General features: G+C 51.1%; 1 protein-coding gene across 1 annotated transcript; it reads right to left on the bottom strand.

Annotated features, from left to right (window-relative positions):
- Positions 1 to 366: 366 nt before the first annotated feature.
- On the bottom strand, positions 367 to 13,290 carry Scn2b (sodium voltage-gated channel beta subunit 2). Its single transcript, XM_028866425.2, has 4 exons — positions 13,016 to 13,290; positions 5,448 to 5,614; positions 4,911 to 5,121; positions 367 to 4,356 (listed from the first exon to the last, which is right to left on the bottom strand). The coding sequence occupies exons 1-4, from the start codon at positions 13,083 to 13,085 to the stop codon at positions 4,157 to 4,159; spliced, it is 648 nt and encodes a 215-aa protein (XP_028722258.1). The 5' UTR covers positions 13,086 to 13,290; the 3' UTR covers positions 367 to 4,156.
- Positions 13,291 to 18,695: the final 5,405 nt, after the last annotated feature.

The following is an 18,695-nucleotide window of genomic DNA, read 5'->3' on the forward strand; positions in this document are numbered from 1 at the left end:
GGTGGTATCTCCAGAGCAGCCAGCCTTGGGTGCTGAAGGATTGTCCTCACCCCAGAAGTAACTGAAAGTCTTTCCCAGAACTGGGTGCTCAGTCACCTGTCTCAGAGTGCTTACTGTGGAGGACAGAGTCCTCTGGGGTCCGGAAGGGCAAACAGATGAAAAATTAGGGCGGGGCAGGCAGGCTTCATTTTTCCCTTCCAAGGTGAGCACTTTGAGGCCCTCAGATCCAGCAGGATGCATGGTGTCCTGGTGAAGGAACACTAGGGCTTCCCATCAGGCTCCCAGCAAAGCCTTCCCCTACCCCAGTCTGTACCCCAGAAAAAGAAAACAAACAAACAAACAAAAAACAGCCACACTAGAGAGATGTTCAGGGGAGACAGTGTGTTTATTGCAGCCAACAGATCCAAGCAACCAGACAAACTGCTAAAGATACTCAGCCTGCTCCCAGCAGTCAGGTCTCAGAAGACCGTTGTGTAAAGCTTCTCTCCCCTCCCAACCACTCCTTCCAACCTCCAAACAGCAGGGAGAACCTAGACATGCATAAATGCTTGGTATGCAGTTGGGTTCTCCCAAAAAAGCATAAAGAAAGTTCCGTAGTGAACCTTTGGTGTATCTACCCGGAAACACTGAGACGTGATTATATCCTCCCCCAACAATGTAACTTTTAGGGTGGGCATAGTGAGATGTTTTATATATGCATATATAATATATCTATACCTCTATAGAAAGGCTATGTACAATCGCATCAGCAAGCTTCGGTAGAGGAAGACATTAGCAGGAGGCACAGCAAGGCCGTCTGTCCTTAAGACATATGAAGGAAGAAACCCGTTCTAACTGCACCAAGCCATTCCTATGACCTGGGACTAACTTCTTTGGACCTGGCCAGTAGTTCCACCTGCCTGCCACCTTAACCTGATCCTGTAAATATTTAGTAGCCCAACTTTCCCAAGGAGATTCCCAGGCAAACATGGACCCAATCAGCTTTTCCTGTTTTTATAAACTGGAAGTAACTGACGAGTTCGTTGCTGGAAGGGCAGAGAGCTATTTCCAAAGCCAGTTCCAAGGCACCTCAAGGCATTTCCAGTCCTGAAAAATTGTGCTTTGTTCTCATAAGCTGAATCTCATGGGTTAGCCAGGCCACCTTTCTTTGCAGTGGCCCTTCATTAGGAGGAAGAGGCAGATGGGATGCGCGGCAGCGGTGGCGGCGGGGTTTCTGGGAGGGCAGGAGTGGTTGGGAGCACAGTGATGGGAGGAGCATGCAGCCAGAAGTGGGGCCCGAAGCCCACACTGCAGCAAGAGAGCAGTTGGCTGGCATAAGCTAGGAAGCAAGGTTGAGCAATGGCTCCTGGAGAAACATCTCACAGTTTCCCACCTCACCTCACAGAAGCCTGGTTTGGTTCCCAACCTCACAGCCCCAGGGGTCGTGGAGGAGGGTCCAAAGTGGCTCCAAAAGAAAGTGAGCATGAGGGCAAGCACCTGGGGCAGAAATGGCCCCTGACCCAGCCTGTGGGGTCCAGAGACGGGCATTGCTTTCCTGGACCCACCCCACTCTGTCAGGGCAGAAAAGAAAAGGACCCCAAGAGACTCCAGTTTCTTAAAGAGACAGACCTTCTTAGAACAACCCTTGGGGAATCTCACGTGCAGCCCACCCAAATGCTACGAGACCTAGTGTGAGCCAAGTCCCATGTCCGTGCACCCTGAGAGAAGAGGGCGCGTGCAAGGTGCCGAGAACTGACTACTCCAGGCCGCAGAAGTATGTATCGCCGCCTTTGGTTTCCACTGGTTTGAGGCACCCACCCCTCATCCCTCCACTCCTAGGAGACTGGCTTGAAGGATAGGCAGTGTCCACCTGCTCCAGGCATCCTGATGGCTTAGCCCACTCCCATTGGCAGTGTGTTGATTGGCAGTTAGGTACTGAGCCAAAGAGTTCAGAACTTCCAGAAGGGTTAGATTCACCTTGCCGAGAGTTCTCTGGCTGGCTACCCATCATCCCCTACTCCATGCTCAACCTACTTGACCCCACCCAGTGGTCCCTTCCTCTTCCCCTGCACTCTCACTCTCCCAAGCCCCAGACTCAAGAGCCTCTTCCTTCTCCCCTGGCTCTCTTGTGGAAGCAGCGGCTGCAGAGGTGGAAGTCGATGCACCAAAAAATGAATCTTGGTCCTACAGTGCAGCTCTGGCCGGTGGTCCCTGACTCTGTTATGGCTTTAGATGCGCCCCTGGCACCCAGCAGAGTGCCTGGCATAGAGCAGACGCTCAGTAAATGGTTGTTGAATTGAAGTGAATTAAGCTGAACCTCCCATCTGCCATTATTGTCTCTTCTAGTTAAGCAGAGGCAAGGATTGGTCCCTGAGACTGTCATGGTCCTGTCTCCACCACCCTCTTCCCCTACCCTGGACAGCTAACTCCCTGAGCTTATAGGGGCTGAGTTCTTGGGAGGGGAGCAGGGCTAGATGAACCCCACCACCACCACACACAAATACCTTCTAGACTTGAGGGCTTCCCACCAGGAAGCTCCATTTATTCTAACTGGGGACCAAGGAACCAGAACTGGGCGAGACCTTCAGCTCCTGTGGGTCACTCCAGTCTCCCCATCTGCAGGGGGGCTCTGGACTGGTTCTCCTCTGAGCATCTCCCAACACCATGCTCTCTGATGAGCAGTTTCTACCCCGCCTTTCTCCCCGGCTCTAGACTTGAACAAGTTCCTTAGAATGATAGGAAAATGGCAGTGAAAGTTGGCTTCCCGAGAGAGCGCGACTTTGTCCCCTACAGGGGGAGTTCTGGGGCAGGACTCAGAGACTCTACCCGCGTCCTCTCATTTTCCCGCCAGCCTTCTCTTACTTCATGCCAGCAGCCAGAAGGAAACCCTGCCAAGGGTAACCCGAAACCCCCAACTGAAACCCTGCAGGAAGTTGCCCTCCACACACACACACACACACACACACACACACACACACACACAGAGAGAGAGAGAGAATTCTGAGCCTTGGCTGCTACTTGCTGAGACCAAAGTGATCATCTTTTTGGAGAAGGCAGCTAATCGTGTTTGCAGTCACACACACACACACACACACACACACACAGAGAGAGAGAGAGAGAGAGAATTCTGAGCCTTGGCTGCTACTTGCTGAGACCAAAGTGATCATCTTTTTGGAGAAGGCAGCTAATCGTGTTTGCAGTCACACACACACACACACACACACACACACACACACACACACACACACACACACACAATTGAGCCTTGGCTGCTACTTGCTGAGACCAAGGTGATCATCTTTTTGGAGAAGGCAGCTAAACGTGTTTGCAGTGAAGCCAGCACCCCTCGGTCCCCCAGCAGACTCTGACACAGGTCTTCTGCTGGGGGGTTCCTAGGGTGGGGCATGTTCCTGCCTGATGCTGCTTTTCAGCCCTGCTCCTGCCAGCATCCCCAAGAGAGCAGTAGTCAAGGACGAACCAGAGCCTCCCTGGGAGCAGTGATAGAAATGAGGCCAGAACAGAGTTCTCTGGGCCAAGGCTTGTGTCCAGGAATGTCTCCCCCTCCAGCTTTCCTTGAGTGTTCTCAACATGCACAGTCATTCCTTTAAAAAAAAAATGTCCCCGCAAATGGTAGGACCCTACCTTCATCCCCAGCCTGATGGCTGCTCTGTGCTGGGAGTAGCCAGAGGCACATAGCAAAGCCACCATGAGTCCTTCCCATGGTGCCTCTGGTCAGCACAGGGCACCCCCCACACCCATACACACATACACATACTGCTACCCCCACAGTTTAAACCGCCACCAGACCAAGCCCTAGACAAGATGGGCAGCCAACCTCTTCTCCCACTGCCCTCCCTCCCCCATCCCGTCTTTGGGACCACACACAGGGTCTTTCTTCCTCAAAGATTGACAGGCTAGAGCCCTGCTCTGCTCTCCCCAGAGCTGGCATATCTCAGACACCAAGGCAGTTTTCAGACGGAAGGGAGGGAGGTCACCTTTGGTATGGGGGGGTGGTGGTGGTGGTGGTAGGGGATGGGAAGTGAGGCCCCAGGTCAGTCCTGGGGTCCTATTAGAGAGAAGCACACCGAGAGAGAGAGAGAGCAGGCAGGGTCACACTGTACAGGGAAGGGAGTGAGAGAGACAGGACATGGGGAGGGGCTCCAGGGCGGGCTGCCGGTTACTTGGCGCTGTCGTCTACATTGCCCTCGCCGTCCGTCTTGCCCTCCTCCTCCGTCTTCAAGTCATCCGTGTTCAGCTTCTGCTCTTTTTTCCTCCGCACACACTTGACCACCATCAGCACCAAGATGACCACAGCCAGGAAGCCCCCCACCGAGGCACCCACGATGACTGCCACCGTGGAGTCCCGCTCTGGGGGCACTGGGGAAAAGGAAAAAGAATCGTGCAGCTGGGAAGGAAATCCCCTGTCTCCCCTGCTCCCCAAAATATGAAGGGATCTGACTTGACTCATCTTCACCGACAGGGCATTAGCCAAAGTCAGAGCAGCCTAGACCACTGAGCTCTGAGCGTCCCTGCCCCCAAGCCTCCTCATTAAGCCCCTCCACCCCCAGAATGGAGTATTTAAGACCATGGACTTGGAGATCAGACCCAAATTTGATTGTGGGAGTTAGGAATTGCATGATCTTAAGAAATTTATGCTTGAACCCAAGTTTCCTCATCCATACAATGGGCATAACAGCTCCTCTTTCAGTGGGTTCTGTGGATGAAATGAGATAAAGCCTCTGAAAGCTGCTGTTATTACTGAAGATTATGAGCATGATTGACTTGTTCCCTCAAGGACCAGAGGGAAGGCATGGATGCCTTCCACCAGCACAAGCATTGAAGATGAGATGGGGTCCCAGCCTCCTGAAGGGCCTTGAGCTAAGCTGAACAAAAGGGCCTGTGTCGTCTTTCAGCAGCCCAGTCATCCTTACCTTCCAGAAGGACCTGCAGGTAGATCTTGCCGTGGCCACGGTGGCGGTCTGGTGGGTTGGTGATGTAGCAGTTGTAGATACCTTCATCTTCCAGCTGCACATTTTTTAGCGTCACTGACACATCATACTTACTTGGGTTCCCCGAGAACTCCACACGGTCTCCAAACCGCTCCAGCTTCAGGTTAATGATCTTCATTCGGAACTGGAGGAACTGGGTTGGGAGGATAGCGTGGGCAGCTGGGTGAGCAAGGGGCTGTGAGGATCATGGGGACATTGTGTGCAGACCCCCACATCCATCCCCATCATCACTTCTCATTCATCTTTTTTTTTTTTTTTTACGTGGGAAGAAGGGGTTTAGCCTCGAAAGGGCCATCCAGTTGTGGTGACATCATGCCCTCTGCGTCAGGCAACCCACCCAGAATCCTCGGGGGTGGGGGGGGTGGGGTCCTGGTCCAGTGCAGATGTTGGGACGGGAATGGTGGGCTTCATACTTCGGGGCTCCTGCTTCCCTCCACCTCCTCCTCCACTGGGACTTACCATCTCCTCCGAGCAATTGCTACATTCCTGGTAAGTCCAGTTGAGAGAGAACTGCTTGTGGTTCACGGTGTAGCAGGAGTTGAAGGTACAGGGCAGGCGGGTGTCAGACCCGTTGAGGACACTGAGAGTGGTGGGGACTGTGACTTCCATGCTCCGCCCTGGGGGTACTGCAGACAAAACCACACGCTGATGAGGATGCTGAGTGACAGGGGGTGTGTGGGGGGGTGCAGGGTTGCAACCCTTCTATAACCAGCAGGGAGTAGATGGAGGGAGGCAGAGCGGAGTTAGGGGGCAGCAGGCAGGAAGGCTGACAGCTGCTGTTAGGAGGGCAAAGCACATAAGGGACACCAGATGTGGTCCTCAGGAGAAGAGGGGGCAGAACGGGCACGGAAGAGAGCCATCCGATGGTCTACCAGGCCACGGACAGCCACATGGCCTCAACCTTTTCTAAGGCCATTGTGGGCAGACCCTCTACTTGCCTCCACCTATGCTAATACCATTTCCCTGCCAAGCAAGAGGCTCCACTGGGCTTGCCTCAGTTTCCCCTTGCTCTCCAGATACTTCTGATCATCTTTGCTGCGCCAAAGCCCTGCCAGGGGAAGCATCCTTGTTCCCATGGGGCAGGCAGCTAAAGCATGGTGGGGTCTGGGAAACCTCCCTCTTGCCTAGCCCAGCACAGGCCTCTGACCATCCCCAGGCTCTCACAGACAAGATAGAGGGCAGACATGAGGGAAGAGGCATCCCAGGGGAAGAGGTGTCATTCTAAGGTAGTGTCGACTGGCCTAGGGGGAGACCTCCCCTTTGGGAAATGTCGGCCTGGAAACACCATGGCAAGAAGCTGCTTCAAGTTGCCAGGTGGTAGTGTGGACACAGAAATGTCTTTGAAGTCCTGCATGAGGCACCAGACTCAGGGCAGGGCCTGGGTGCTGCAATCCAGGAAAGTGCCTCTAGGGGACCCTAGGCAGAACAGAGTTTAAGGAAGACAGGCAAGCTGCCCAGGGTCCAGCAGTTACAGAGACACGCACCTTCAAGGTATGAAAAAAAGTACCTTCTCAGATGGACTCAGGCTGCCTCAGATTCTCCCTGACCTTAATTCCAAGATCCTCTGCTAAGACTGTTAGAACTGCATTCTAAAAAATTAATTTAGCATTAACAGAGCAGGGGCCATAACTCAGAGGTAGAGTGATTGCTCAGATCAAAAACCCAGCAGTGACACTCACCATCAGTCACATTCATTTTCATTTTTTATTTTGTGATTTTTGTTTTGTTTGTTTGTTCTGGGTTTGATGTTGTTGTTGTGTTGTTTTGTTTTTTGCAAGGTTTGGTAGTGTGTGTGGCTGGCAGGCAGGCCTCTTCTCATAGCCCAGGCTGTCCTGGAACTAGCTATGTAGCTAAGGATGACCTTGAACTTCTGACTCACCTACCTCCATCTTCCAAGTGCTTGGATTACACACCTTCACTTGGGCGCACCACCCCACCCAGTTTATTTACTGCTGGAGATCAAATACAAAACGTTATGCCTAGTAGGCAGGCCTTTACCAACTGAACCACATCCTCAGCCCTCATTCACTCAGCTACTAAATACATGTAAATTGTCTACTGTGTGCCCGATGCTTAGTCTTAGGTCCTGGGAGTTGTTGGTCTGAGGCAGAGTCACTGAACTTGGGGCTTGTATTCTGGTGAGGCGGCAAATATCAACACCAACAAAAATAAGACTGTGGTTGTCTGGAGCACTGTGTGACGTGGACTGTAAGGACTGAAGTATGGCTGAGGGGAGTTGTTTTATTCAGGGTGGTCAGGGAACAGGGCTCTGAGAGAATGGCATTCAGGAAGCATCTAACTCAAGAGAAGGAATGAGCCATTTAGGAATATCAAGGGCCACATTCTCATGGCTGGGATGGACCTTCACACATCTGAGAAAAAAAACAACACAGGGTATGATAAGACCTGAGGTCAGAGTTGGGCAAGGACCAGGCCAAGGGACCAGAACATAAAAGTTGGGATGATTCCATGGAGTTTAAGGGTGGGATGTGGTCAGCTGAGATGCCAGCTGAGTGAAAATTAGAGCTATAGATGTGGGCAGATACATGCCCCCCCCATACACCTTGATTCCACTTGGATTCCACCCCAGTTCTAGCCTCAGTCAACTGTAAGAACCGTAGGCAGACTCCCTCACCTCCCCATACTTCAACCTCCTCCTCCAGAAAACCTAGTTCACGGCACCGTCACTGGGTGGTTACCATGACTAAAATAAGTACTAGGCGTTCAGCAAATGGCAGCTGTTATTAACCTCATTCTCCTTAAGTTCCGCTGTGGGGACAGAAAGGGCTTAAGAGCAGAGGTGGGGGATCTCTAGACCTGAGGGTACCTTGGAGACTGACACCCTTGGACTTCCCCCAAATGTAGCTAAGGAGCCAGGCTGCAAGGATCCTGGTTCTCCAACTGTTCGGTCCCACAAATCTGCTGGCCCCACCCCCAGAAACAGAAGTAAGGCAGCCTGCAAGCCACGAAGCTAAGCCTACCCAGAGCATCCTTCTGCTCAGTACATCCCTGCAAAGGCCCCACAAAGCTCAGAACTTAAGGACAGGAGGTTCTATGGACTGCTGACCGGGAAGGTCCCTCCAAAGCCTGGATGGGGGCAGACGTATGGACCTCAACTGCAGGGCCAATGACACTAGATGAGCATTGAAATGCTCACAAGGGGACCATCAGCTGGGGGAGCTGATGGGGCCCCTCCCAAGAGGAACAGCACCCAGCTCCCGGCTCTTGCACTTTCATATCGAGTCTAAAAGTACCTGGACCAGTGCCAGGCAAGGAGGAGGTGTGCAGAAAATATTAACACCACCCCCATGCTGTAGAGACTGAGAAATCTGAGGGAAAGAACTGATGGAGGTTTGTCCTGAGTTTACCTCCTATGCTGGTCATCCCAACCTCTCCAGCCCCTCCCTTGAAAGGGCTCCCACCTTCCAAGTCCCACCCCTGTCCCCCAAATGCTCTGAAACTAACTGGCTCTGTAAAGACCGCCCTCTCCAACCTGTCCCACCCCAGCAGTTGAATTTGAATGTCTGATTGACATCTCATCTAGAAAGATCCGGTCGAGCGGCAGAATCAGAGGTGTTTTCAGGCTGGTGCCAGCAGACAGGGAAAGGTGCAATGCGGTTTCCCCTGCATGCGCCCTGCAAGAGGCACCGGATGGGATTCGTGGGCCCTCTAGTGGCCGTAGAGGCCAACTGTCAAGTCCCATCAGCAAAGAAGAAGGGGGGGGGGGGCAAACTAAAGGAAGCCAGAGCTAGGGATCTACAAGCCTCTCAGGTTGTAGATCGACTGCCATCCTTTTATTGTGAGAAGGAGGACTAGGAGATGCTCCGAGAACAGGGACAAGCTGAGGCCAGGAACATGGCTCTCCCCTGCTAGTCTGAGATTCAGCCCGAGACCTCATGAGAATCTCAGTGGTTCCAGGCTGAGGCCTCAATCTCTCAGTCAGTTTAGTCCCTCACTAAATTCAGGAAAGCGTTGGCCAAGGTCAGAACTGACTGTTGATCCCAGTGCTTCTGGAAAGGATGGATCCAGGCCCACCAACAGGCCTTCCATCATAACGGCCCGGCAGTGGTGAGGCCATCTCCGCTTCCTCAACTGAGCACACACACCCGGCAAGAATGATCTACCGCCGGTCGCTTTCAGATGAAGAAATGAAGCACAAAGAAACTAAGTGGCTAGCCCAAGTTCACTGCCAGGAATCGAAACTAGAGCCTGATTCCAGGCAGGGCTGAGGTGAGGATTCAAGCTGTGTGGGGATGTCATTATCATTCCGAGGTGTCCTAATGAGTACACAGCAGCTCCAGTCCCCAGCTCCAGGCAGGCCCCCAGCAGACAGTGTTCTGTTAAGAAACTCCACAGTGGGAATCCATGGATTTCCTAATGTCCTCTTTGGGACCAGGTCTGAGGTCTAGGTCTTGTGATTTCCAACTCACTGAAAGGAGGAGGTGATGGGAAAGGGGGGTGTAAGGATGTGACAACCCAGGACCTGACCCAGTTGGGTTCTTCAAGCCCTGGCCCATCCTGCAGAGACACTAAACCTGGGCTATTTATCTGCCAAACACTGTCTCTCCTAAAGACTGGAAGTAAATTCCCTTTACTCCTCCTTCTAGCCCTAAAGCAGTCTATAAGTTTGTTTTATTCTTGAGGAAAAAAAGAAAGAAACAGAGGGGAGGAGGGAGGATGGGAAGGAGGAAGAGGAGGAGGAATCATCCTCTGGGGCAGCCCCCGCCTCCCAGGCAAATGAGGCATCTCACCCTACCTCCTCCCCTGCCTTTACACTCAGATCCTCCTGCCCAGGTCTCCTCCCCAAGCACCCAGCTGCACTCATGTTCCTACCTCCAAGACTCCAGTGGCTCCCTGCTGTTTTTAGGGCCAAGTTCTGGCACCCAGGTGCAGCTCCCAGATGACCCAGCTGCACACCACAGCCGCATTTCCTGCCGGCTCCATCCCTCCACGTGACTCCGGGGACTCCCAACACTGACGTTCCTCTTCCTTCCCCTGCACAGGGCCCTTGTTCACACTTGTGCTTTAGGTTGGGAAGTTTGCTCATCCCCCTCCCTGGAGTTCTTCCACAGAAACCTCAGACCCCATTCATAAGGCACAGCTCGGTTGACATCTACCCAGTGTCTGGTTCTTCCCCAACCAGGTTCCTATTTCTTCCAGTGACTTGGGGGCCCAGTGGTCAAGAGATCTTGGGACTCGAGAGATCTTGATATGATCTGAGGCAAGGTCATGAACCCTCCAATGCTGCAATGGCCTCGCCTGTAATTCGAAGGACACTAATGCTGCTGAGGCTATGGTGACAATTAAATGGCATGTGATGTGTACAAAGCTCAGCACAGTGTCTGTCCAGCACACAGCTACTAGCGAAAGATGAATTCTAGCCGGGCGGTGGTGGCTCGCGCCTTTAACCCCAGCACTCGGGAGGCAGAGCCAGGTGGATCTCTGTGAGTTCGAGGCCAGCCTGGTCTACAGAGCAAGCTCCAGGACAGGCACCAAAACAAAAAACAAAACAACAACAAAAAAGATGACTTCTAGCACTATCCCTATACCTAACATTCTTACAGTACATACAATGCTTAGTTGCTGTGGTTCATGTACCTTTGTCTCTCAAGAGGCCCTGGAAACTCCTTATTCATGTTGGTATCCCTGCATCCAGAAAGCCATGTAGCACCTAGTAAGTGCTCAATTAAATTTTGTTGCCGGGGGTTGGGGGTGGGAAGAGGCATTCTCCTCCACATCTAGGTCCCACCTTTAGCTACAAATACGTGTGGTCAGACCGATAGAGGACCATACTCCACTCTCTATGCTCCAATATAATCCAGACTTTGATGACCAGGGTAGCCGCTAAAGAACTGATGGTCTTGAGAAACACTGGAATTTCTGTCATGGGAATAGCTGTTTGCCACCTTTATAGCCATCCCCACATGCCCCTCCTAATATCTGTGACATCCCTCCATCCCAGTGATTCATGCCAGCCCAGCCACCCAAGTTCCATGGCAGAGGCATGCCTCCTCACAGCTTCAAGATCATGGTCTCACTCTCACAGGCCTGTTGAAATAGCCACTTCTTCCCACTGCCTCTTACAGCCCTGGCACACAGAGCTCTTCATCCATGGTACCATCTCTCCTAAGCCCAGGTTGGCTGGTCCTGTTGCCAGGGCCCCTGGACTTGTTCACTTAGATGTGGCTGGTGTAGGCAGCCATCTGGCATGAGGCTGTGGCTAACTTCTGAGAGGAGACTCTGGCCTCCAGCTCTGGTGTGTGTGTGTGTGTGTGTGTGTGTGTGTGTGTGTGTGTGTGTGTCACACAAGTGTGCAAACCTCTCAACCATCTCTTTGTAACCTGCACTCGAGAGTCTTACAATTAATGCTAACAGAGCAGTACCGTTTCCTGAACTTTGGGGGTGGCAGAACTCCATGTTAAAGAGAATGTGCTAAGTCAGTCATGTGGGAGTTCAAATCTCAGCTCCCTTATGCCTGTCACATGACCTGACTGGATGAGTTACTTAACTTCTCCATGCTTCTGGTTCCGCCCTGGAGCACGAACAGAATCATAGTGTTTACCTCTGATAACTGCTGTGAGGGCTAAACAAGGTGGGCCATGCCCAGGCTTGAGGAAGAACTCAGAAAGATTTGCCACTGTTGACCCCCTGCTCTCTGTCAAGTCACAAGTTCACCAAGCAAGAGACGTCTCCAGTCACCCATAGAGGTGATGCTCAGGGTGGGGAGCCTCTTGCCCATGGTTATGAAGTAAAGAACAAAGATAGCTTTAAACTTAGGTCCAGTTTCACAAGAAGGAAGAAGTTAGATCCTAATCTTGCAGGCTACGAGAGAGAGAGAGAGAGAGAGAGAGAGAGAGAGAGAGAGAGAGAGAGGGAGAGAGAGAGAGAGAGATTTGTAGTGGAGAATATCCCCATCTACAATCCTTGGACTTGACCCTCAGGCACTGCTGAGGGAGTTTTAAGATCAAGAATAAAACTGTCCAGAAAGCAGGTTTAGAGCCCAGCATGGTGGCACTTGTCTAGACTCCCAGCACCCAGGAGGAGACAGAGGCAGGAGAATCACCGAAAGTTCGAGGCCTGTCAGCGCTACACAGTGAGACCTTATCTCCTGGAGGGATGGGGGATGGGTGTAGAGGGAAGCAGGCTTATAAACAACCTAGCCCACCTGCCTGCCTGGCATGAAGTCTCTGAGTGTTCAAATGTGAAGTTGACTTTAGGACCATAGGACAGGGTGGTCTGAAAGGCTAGGACGGACTGTTCTGAGTCGGGTTTTAAAGGACCACACCTTGTTCATCCATAGGTGCCATTTATATTTTTCTCCTTTTCCCTGGATCCTGGACACCTGACCTCTCCATCCTGTCCACACCAGGGGTGCCCTGTTCCAGCAGCAGCTTCTCCGGTGTTTCTCCCTCCGCCAACCCAGAACCCATCCTCAAGCCTCATCCCAATTCCTCCCACATACCTCCCAACAAACTGGTGGGACAGGCTCAACTTTCTGCTCCCCCACCCCCCTCAACTCTCCAGAACACTCTCTCTCCTAACCCTTTAGATCCACCGGATTCCAGGGAACAGGGCTCACAGGAGACTTTAGATAAACCAGCAGCTCCTAGGAGCTCTCGTCAGAAGCAGCTAAAAATGAAAACTATACTAATAAAATAATAATAATAATAATAATAATAATAATAGGAAAAAGAAAAACCCCTGAAGAGACTGAAGAGCAGCCTAGCTCTGCCCCACCCCCCACATAGGTCCACTTCAGGGAAATCCAAAGGGGGAAAAAAAAACCACCTCTTGATTATTTTGATCATTCCCATCCCCAGGCAACACTCATCCCTAGTCAACATCTCCGTGACCAAGTCACCCAGCATCCTGCATCCCAGCCAAGCCCCAGATCCCCAGCGCGCCCCTTCCCACCCTTCCCAAGGACACAGAGGGACGCTCCCACTCTCCCCTCCCCCTGCCCCTCCTCCTTCGGCTGCAGCTGTGCTTCTGACCCTTAGGAGCATGCAGATGTGGTTCTAACTTACCCAAAGTGAAAAACAGACTGAGCCCCGTGAGACTGAAGGCAGGGCGAGGTAGCCAGGCATCCCTGTGCATTTTCAGAGACTGTGATGTTAGGCGGGTGGGCTATGGGAGAGGGTGATTGAGGGACCAAGGACCAGAAGGGAGGAATGGTTGGATGCTAAAAAGGAAAATGCACGGATGTACTTCAAAGACATGTACAACATTAAGGAAGCTTTATTTCCATCTCTCTAATATGGCCGACTTGTATGTGGCTGCTAAAAAGAGAGGGGGGTGGTGTGTAAGGGAAAGGGAGAAAAATGGGGAATGGAGTAAATATTGTGGTTGGTGGATTTCAAAAAGCAGGTGGGAGGGCACAAAAAAGGTATTTCTGGAAGAAATTAAGTTGCCGGAATTTTTTACCCTCTAAACTCAGAACTAAATCAAATCTTGCCTTTCGACTGCACTTGAAATAATTTTTAGATTTTGAAATTTCTTAGAGAAATGTAGGTGAGGAGGCACATGCCTGTAATCCTAGGGGTAGGGAAGTAGAGGCGGGATTGCCCTGAGTTTGAAACTAGCAGAGGCTTCAAAGCAACACCCTTCGGAGAGAAAGGAGAAGGGAAGAGGGTAAAAAGAAAGGAAGAGACTGTTGGAGCCGTCTATTTATTCCAAAGGCCTGTAAGGAAGTCCTTCTTACCATTTAAAACCACCACGAGGCCAGTGAGATGATTCGGGGGTGAAGGCGCGCAGCACGGCCGAACATGATGACCCCAGTGTGGTCCCCGGAATGCGCCTGGGGAAGGAGAGAGCTGCAGGTCGTCCTCTGACCTGAACACACGTGCCAGGCACCTGTGCACTCAGACGCTCTCTGGCTCTGGCTCTCTCTGGCTCTCTGTCTCTGTCTCTCTCTCTGTCTCTGTCTCTGTCTCTCTGTCTCTGTCTCTGTCTCTCTGTCTCTCTGTCTCTGTCTCTCTGTCTCTAGCTCTCTCTGTCTCTCTCTCTCTCTCTCTGGATGGTTGGTTGAATGGATGGATGGATGGACGGACGGACGGACGGACAGACAGACAGACAGATAGATAGATAGATAGATAGATAGATGCATACACATAGATAGATAGATAGATAGATAGATAGATAGATAGATAGACAGACAAACAGACACACACACACACACCAAGAGTTGCTTTGTATTATTTGAGCAGGGTTCAAGGAAGTGGGCAGGAGGCTCTGAGAAGTATGACTTCCTCGTCACTCCAGCATTTCAGCAGAAAGCAGACCATGCCACAGCAGGCTGACACACAAACACCTGAGAGGTTTGGTTGGTTGTTTGGTTTTGTTTTTTTACAAGGGAATAGAACATGACTTTGAGGGACCCTGACTCCAACAAATCAATGGAAAGGGACCTTTTTTGAGACAACAAGAGGAGAGTAAATATAAACTGTGCATTGATTATATCAACAGATAATTCTGATGTTGTCAGCTGCCATAAAAATCATGATTTTGCATGGCTGTGGTGGTACACTCCTATAATCCCAGCACTCGGGAGGCCGAAGCAGGTGGATCTCTGAGTTCGAGGCCAGCCTGATCTACAGAGTGAGTTCCAGGACAGTCAAGGCTACAACAGAGAAATCCTGTCTTGAACCCCTGCACCCAAAACAACAACAACAACAAACATCGTGGTTTTGTTTTAACAGCCTGACCTGTTAGAGATGCAGCTACAGGTGAAATGAAATAGTGCTGGAATAGACTCTTAAATAGTCCATAAAAACACAGAGGAAAAAAAAGTTCTGGGCGTCACCAGAGCGGGCAACGTCACTGATGGTCCTAGATGTTTGGTGATGTCTGAGGTACATTCTTTTGGCTTTGGTATATGTTTGAAACTTGTTATTTCAAAGGAGGGAAAACAGAGAGGCTTTTCACAAGTACAAGAGCTTGGGGTAGAGGCGGGCCTAAGCGAGAATTGGGCAGAGTCAAGTGATCGCAGGCAAGCGATCGCAGGTTCTTACACAGCAATCGCGTGCCTTATCTATGCACAGTCAGGGATCACAATCTGATTGCCCGATTTCTATGTGATAGTTCAGGGCCAGGATTCAAACCCAGCTCTTTGTAAGACACCGACCCCCCCCCCCCCACACACACACACACCAGTATTCCACGTGATTTAACACTGGTTAAGGAGGCACAGAGCCCGCTGAAGTTGATGCAGTCAAGAAGAAAGCTATGAAGGAGCAAGCTGAGCATTCTGCATAGTGCCTGGCTGAAACTTGATATTCACTAACCCAGAGGTGACTGACCATTCGGGGGTGGGACTGGAGGAATGAATGTATTTAGAGAGGAACCAGTGGGGGGGGGGGCAGGGGGAACGTGGGAGGGGAGAGGGAAGTCCAGCCAGGTCTCTGAATCTTTCCTAGGGGCACAAGACCCAAAGGCAAACGGAGCTTCAAGGCAGGGCTGTGAGAAGGCAGAGGAGTGACGTCCAGTTGGTGCACAGACCCTGTCCCCAGTGCCCCTGTCACACCAACACAGCCCCAGCACAGAGCCACAGTGCGGGAGTAGGAATTTCAGGGGCGTCTCCTCCAGTGCCCACCCCCGTCACCCTAAGGCCCTGAGCCCCCTTCCATGGTGCACAGATCACAGGTGTGCACCCAGAGGGCTAGACTGGCACCACTCAGGCCACCTGCTCTGCTCAGGCCCATCCAGCCAAGTCCTGGTCTGCAACACCAACCAGGCTGCCGCAGACACTTTTCAGCCTAGACCGGCTTGCCAGAAATTTTTAGTTTGACGTAGCCGGCCTCCTCCTTTTTTCTTAATGCACCGTAGGGTGCCTTGTGAGGCCCAGAAACGGAAGGCAAGTGCTTTGCTGTTTCACTTGACCCCATGCTAAGTCTGGAAGCTTCTATTTAATAGTCAGCTGAGGCAAGAAATAATCCTAAATTCTGCTTCTCCCTAGAATTGAATTTGGCTAAGGGTCACTAAGTACTCAGACTTTAAAGAGTTTTGGTCCGGCTCAGACCTCCAGAATCAAGGACCAGGAGATAGGGGCTATGTCAGAGCCTCCCATAGCCCACTGGGGCCCCAGTAATCATCTGCTGCAAGGGGACGAGCCTCCCCTCGGAGCCACGGGAGGCCAGGAAGCAGAAACTCAGAGGTGTTCTGCAGACAGATGACACTAGCAATCAAGACGGGCTTTTTTGGATGTAAAGCCCTGTGGTTTTGGCATTTCTGCCAGGTGCCATTTATCACTGAAGATTTCATTGGACAGCATTCAATTACCTACCCTGCTGGGAGAAGTCAGGTTAGAAATACTCCAAACGAAGGCAATTTCCTTTTTCCTTTAAAATGCGTAGTCCAGGCTACAGGCTCTTACCTGAGAGGCTCATTTCCCCAGGTAGGGTCCTCTCCTGGCCTCTTTGGTGCCACTTGGGAACTAGTTAGGAGACTAGAGTCCTAGCCCTCATGCTATCTCAAGAAGTCAGGATCTGCATGTTTCACAAGATCCTTCTAGGAGATTCTTAAGTGTATTAAAGTTTTCAACTTGACGGGTTTGCAAGCAGCAATGGGAAGCCAGATTTGGAAGAAGTTTCGAATCAATGCCTACATCAGTCGATCTGCAGGACACATGGCAGCTTGTGAAGTACAAGGTAGGGATTCGTTTTCTGAATCTCTCCTTTGCCCTATCCCTTCTCACCACAGTCCACATCAGGGGAGGTTTTTTGTTTGGGTTTGTTTTGTTGTTTTTGTTGTTGTTGTGGTGGTGGTTTTGTTTTGTTTTGTTTTGTTTTGTTTGTTGTTGTTGTTTTAACCCTGCACATCACTTACATCTCTGCCTTGGTAGTGTCTTAGGATAGCCCTTGCTCTCCCAAATACTCAGCAAATCCATTGACTCAAAAGTTGGCTCCAAAGCTGGAGCTGCAGCTGAGTGGCAGAGCAGATGCTTACATGCTCCATTCTCTGAGTTCAATCCACAGTGCATGTACACATTCATCTACACACACACACACACACACACACACACACACACACCTGTTCCAAAGCCATCTACTCCTGATCTTCTAATGACCTCTTCATTCTGTGCTCTGATGACTCTGGACACATTCACTAATTCAACACCACAGAAGATAAGACCCCCACTCCCACTCCTCCAGAACCAAACCACTTTGGTACCCATACAGAGAATCTAACAGAGCTAGCGAGTGAGTAATGAGGGGATGACTTGCATAATAAGATGGATACACTGGACAAAGGAAAATGGTACATGCCCAGCCTGGGAAGAAGCAGGAAAGTGCAAGATGTCATCCTGCAACTCGGCTTAAAATTTCTTAAATGGAAAGTTCCAGAAGCGAACAATTCATAGCTTCAGACCCCAGATGACCTGAAACCACAGGAAACAAAGCATGGTGCCGTGAGACAGCTGCTGCCTTTACTTAACGGCCCTATGTGCTAGTCAGTGGGTGTGAAACTGGAGCCCCAGAAATAAAGGAGATGCACATGCCTTTGAGAGCACCCGTTCTAGACAGGGAGACAAAGGTGCAAAGCCACAGTTGAACATGAGGAGTGAAGTCCCGTCTGCTTGGGGGCACAGGAGCAAAAGCACCCCTAATTTTTTTCCATCTCTGGGCTAACAGGAACATGGCCAGGAAGTATCCACACTGACCTCCCAGGTAGACCGTAGCACTTTTAAGTGTGTGCTGTTTCTCTGAGTACACCACGGGCCTCTGCTGATCCCTGAGCAGATGAGAAGTAGTGGATATCTATGGGTATATTTGTGGAAAGGGTGGAAATTCCACCAGCCTGACTATCCAGCCAGGTTCCCCGTGCAGATTCCTCCATTTCCTTGGCATTCTCGTCAGCAAAGACTTGACCCACAGGAGTTGAGGTGCAAGGGTCCCAGGAAAAGGCCTAAAGCAGGTTGCCTAAGAGCATCAGAGCTCTGGGAGAAGATAAAGCCTCCCATGAAAGAGAGGACAAGAAAAGGATCTGACCAAGTCTAAAGACATCTTGGAAGATTGGAGAACTAGACTGCCCAGGGGAGACTCAAGCAGAGCTTGGAGGGAATGTGGATTGGGCAGGAGGGAGTGTCCCAGGCAAGACCGCCAAAGGAGCGGGCTCAGGAGCTGCAGCGGATGAACGCAGCGGGTGCATGGCTGCTTGTTTGGTTTTTAAAGAGAGCGGCACTGTGGTACAGCATCCATGAGAAGAAAAGACAGGCAGAACCCAGAAGCCACAAACAAGCAGTGTGGAGTTCAGACAGGGGCCTTTCAAAGTCCCAGAACCTTCTGCTCCTATTCTGGAACAGGTACATCACCACTATTCTTGACATTATGACATGCTGGCTTTGTGGGAAAACACTAAGTTCCCTTAATATATATGTTTTTTTCTCAAAGAAGAAAGTTTCTGTGACTCTGATTTTACAGAAGTGGTCACAGATGGCCTGACCTCCCTTGAAGAAATTCTGACCACATCTGCAAACTAGCTGGCCAAGTCAGCAGCCCTGAGAACTGTCTGCCACGCTCAGGAAGGAGACTACCAGGTTGGGTTAGAATACAGCATGCTTAAAATCTAAGGCTCTTTGGCTCTAAGAAACTGGGGTGTCAGTGTTAGCATATCACCCCAAACACACACACACACACCCCACACACACCACACACATCACACACACACACACCACACACACACACACACACACACTCACACACACACACA

This window comes from Peromyscus leucopus, chromosome 7 (genome assembly GCF_004664715.2).
Source record: "Peromyscus leucopus breed LL Stock chromosome 7, UCI_PerLeu_2.1, whole genome shotgun sequence".
NCBI lineage: Eukaryota > Metazoa > Chordata > Mammalia > Rodentia > Cricetidae > Peromyscus > Peromyscus leucopus.

What these genes read in the sequence shown, in the direction of transcription:
- Scn2b (XM_028866425.2), bottom strand. Translation starts at nt 13,085, where the DNA reads ATGCACAGGGATGCCTGGCTACCTCGCCCTGCCTTCAGTCTCACGGGG. An exon ending in CAGTCTGTTTTTCACTTTGG is followed by an intron (nt 5,615 to 13,015) that starts GTAAGTTAGAAC and finishes TTTTGTCTGCAG; the next exon opens with TACCCCCAGGGCGGAGCATG. An exon ending in CCTGCAGGTCCTTCTGGAAG is followed by an intron (nt 4,357 to 4,910) that starts GTAAGGATGACT and finishes CCTTTTCCCCAG; the next exon opens with TGCCCCCAGAGCGGGACTCC.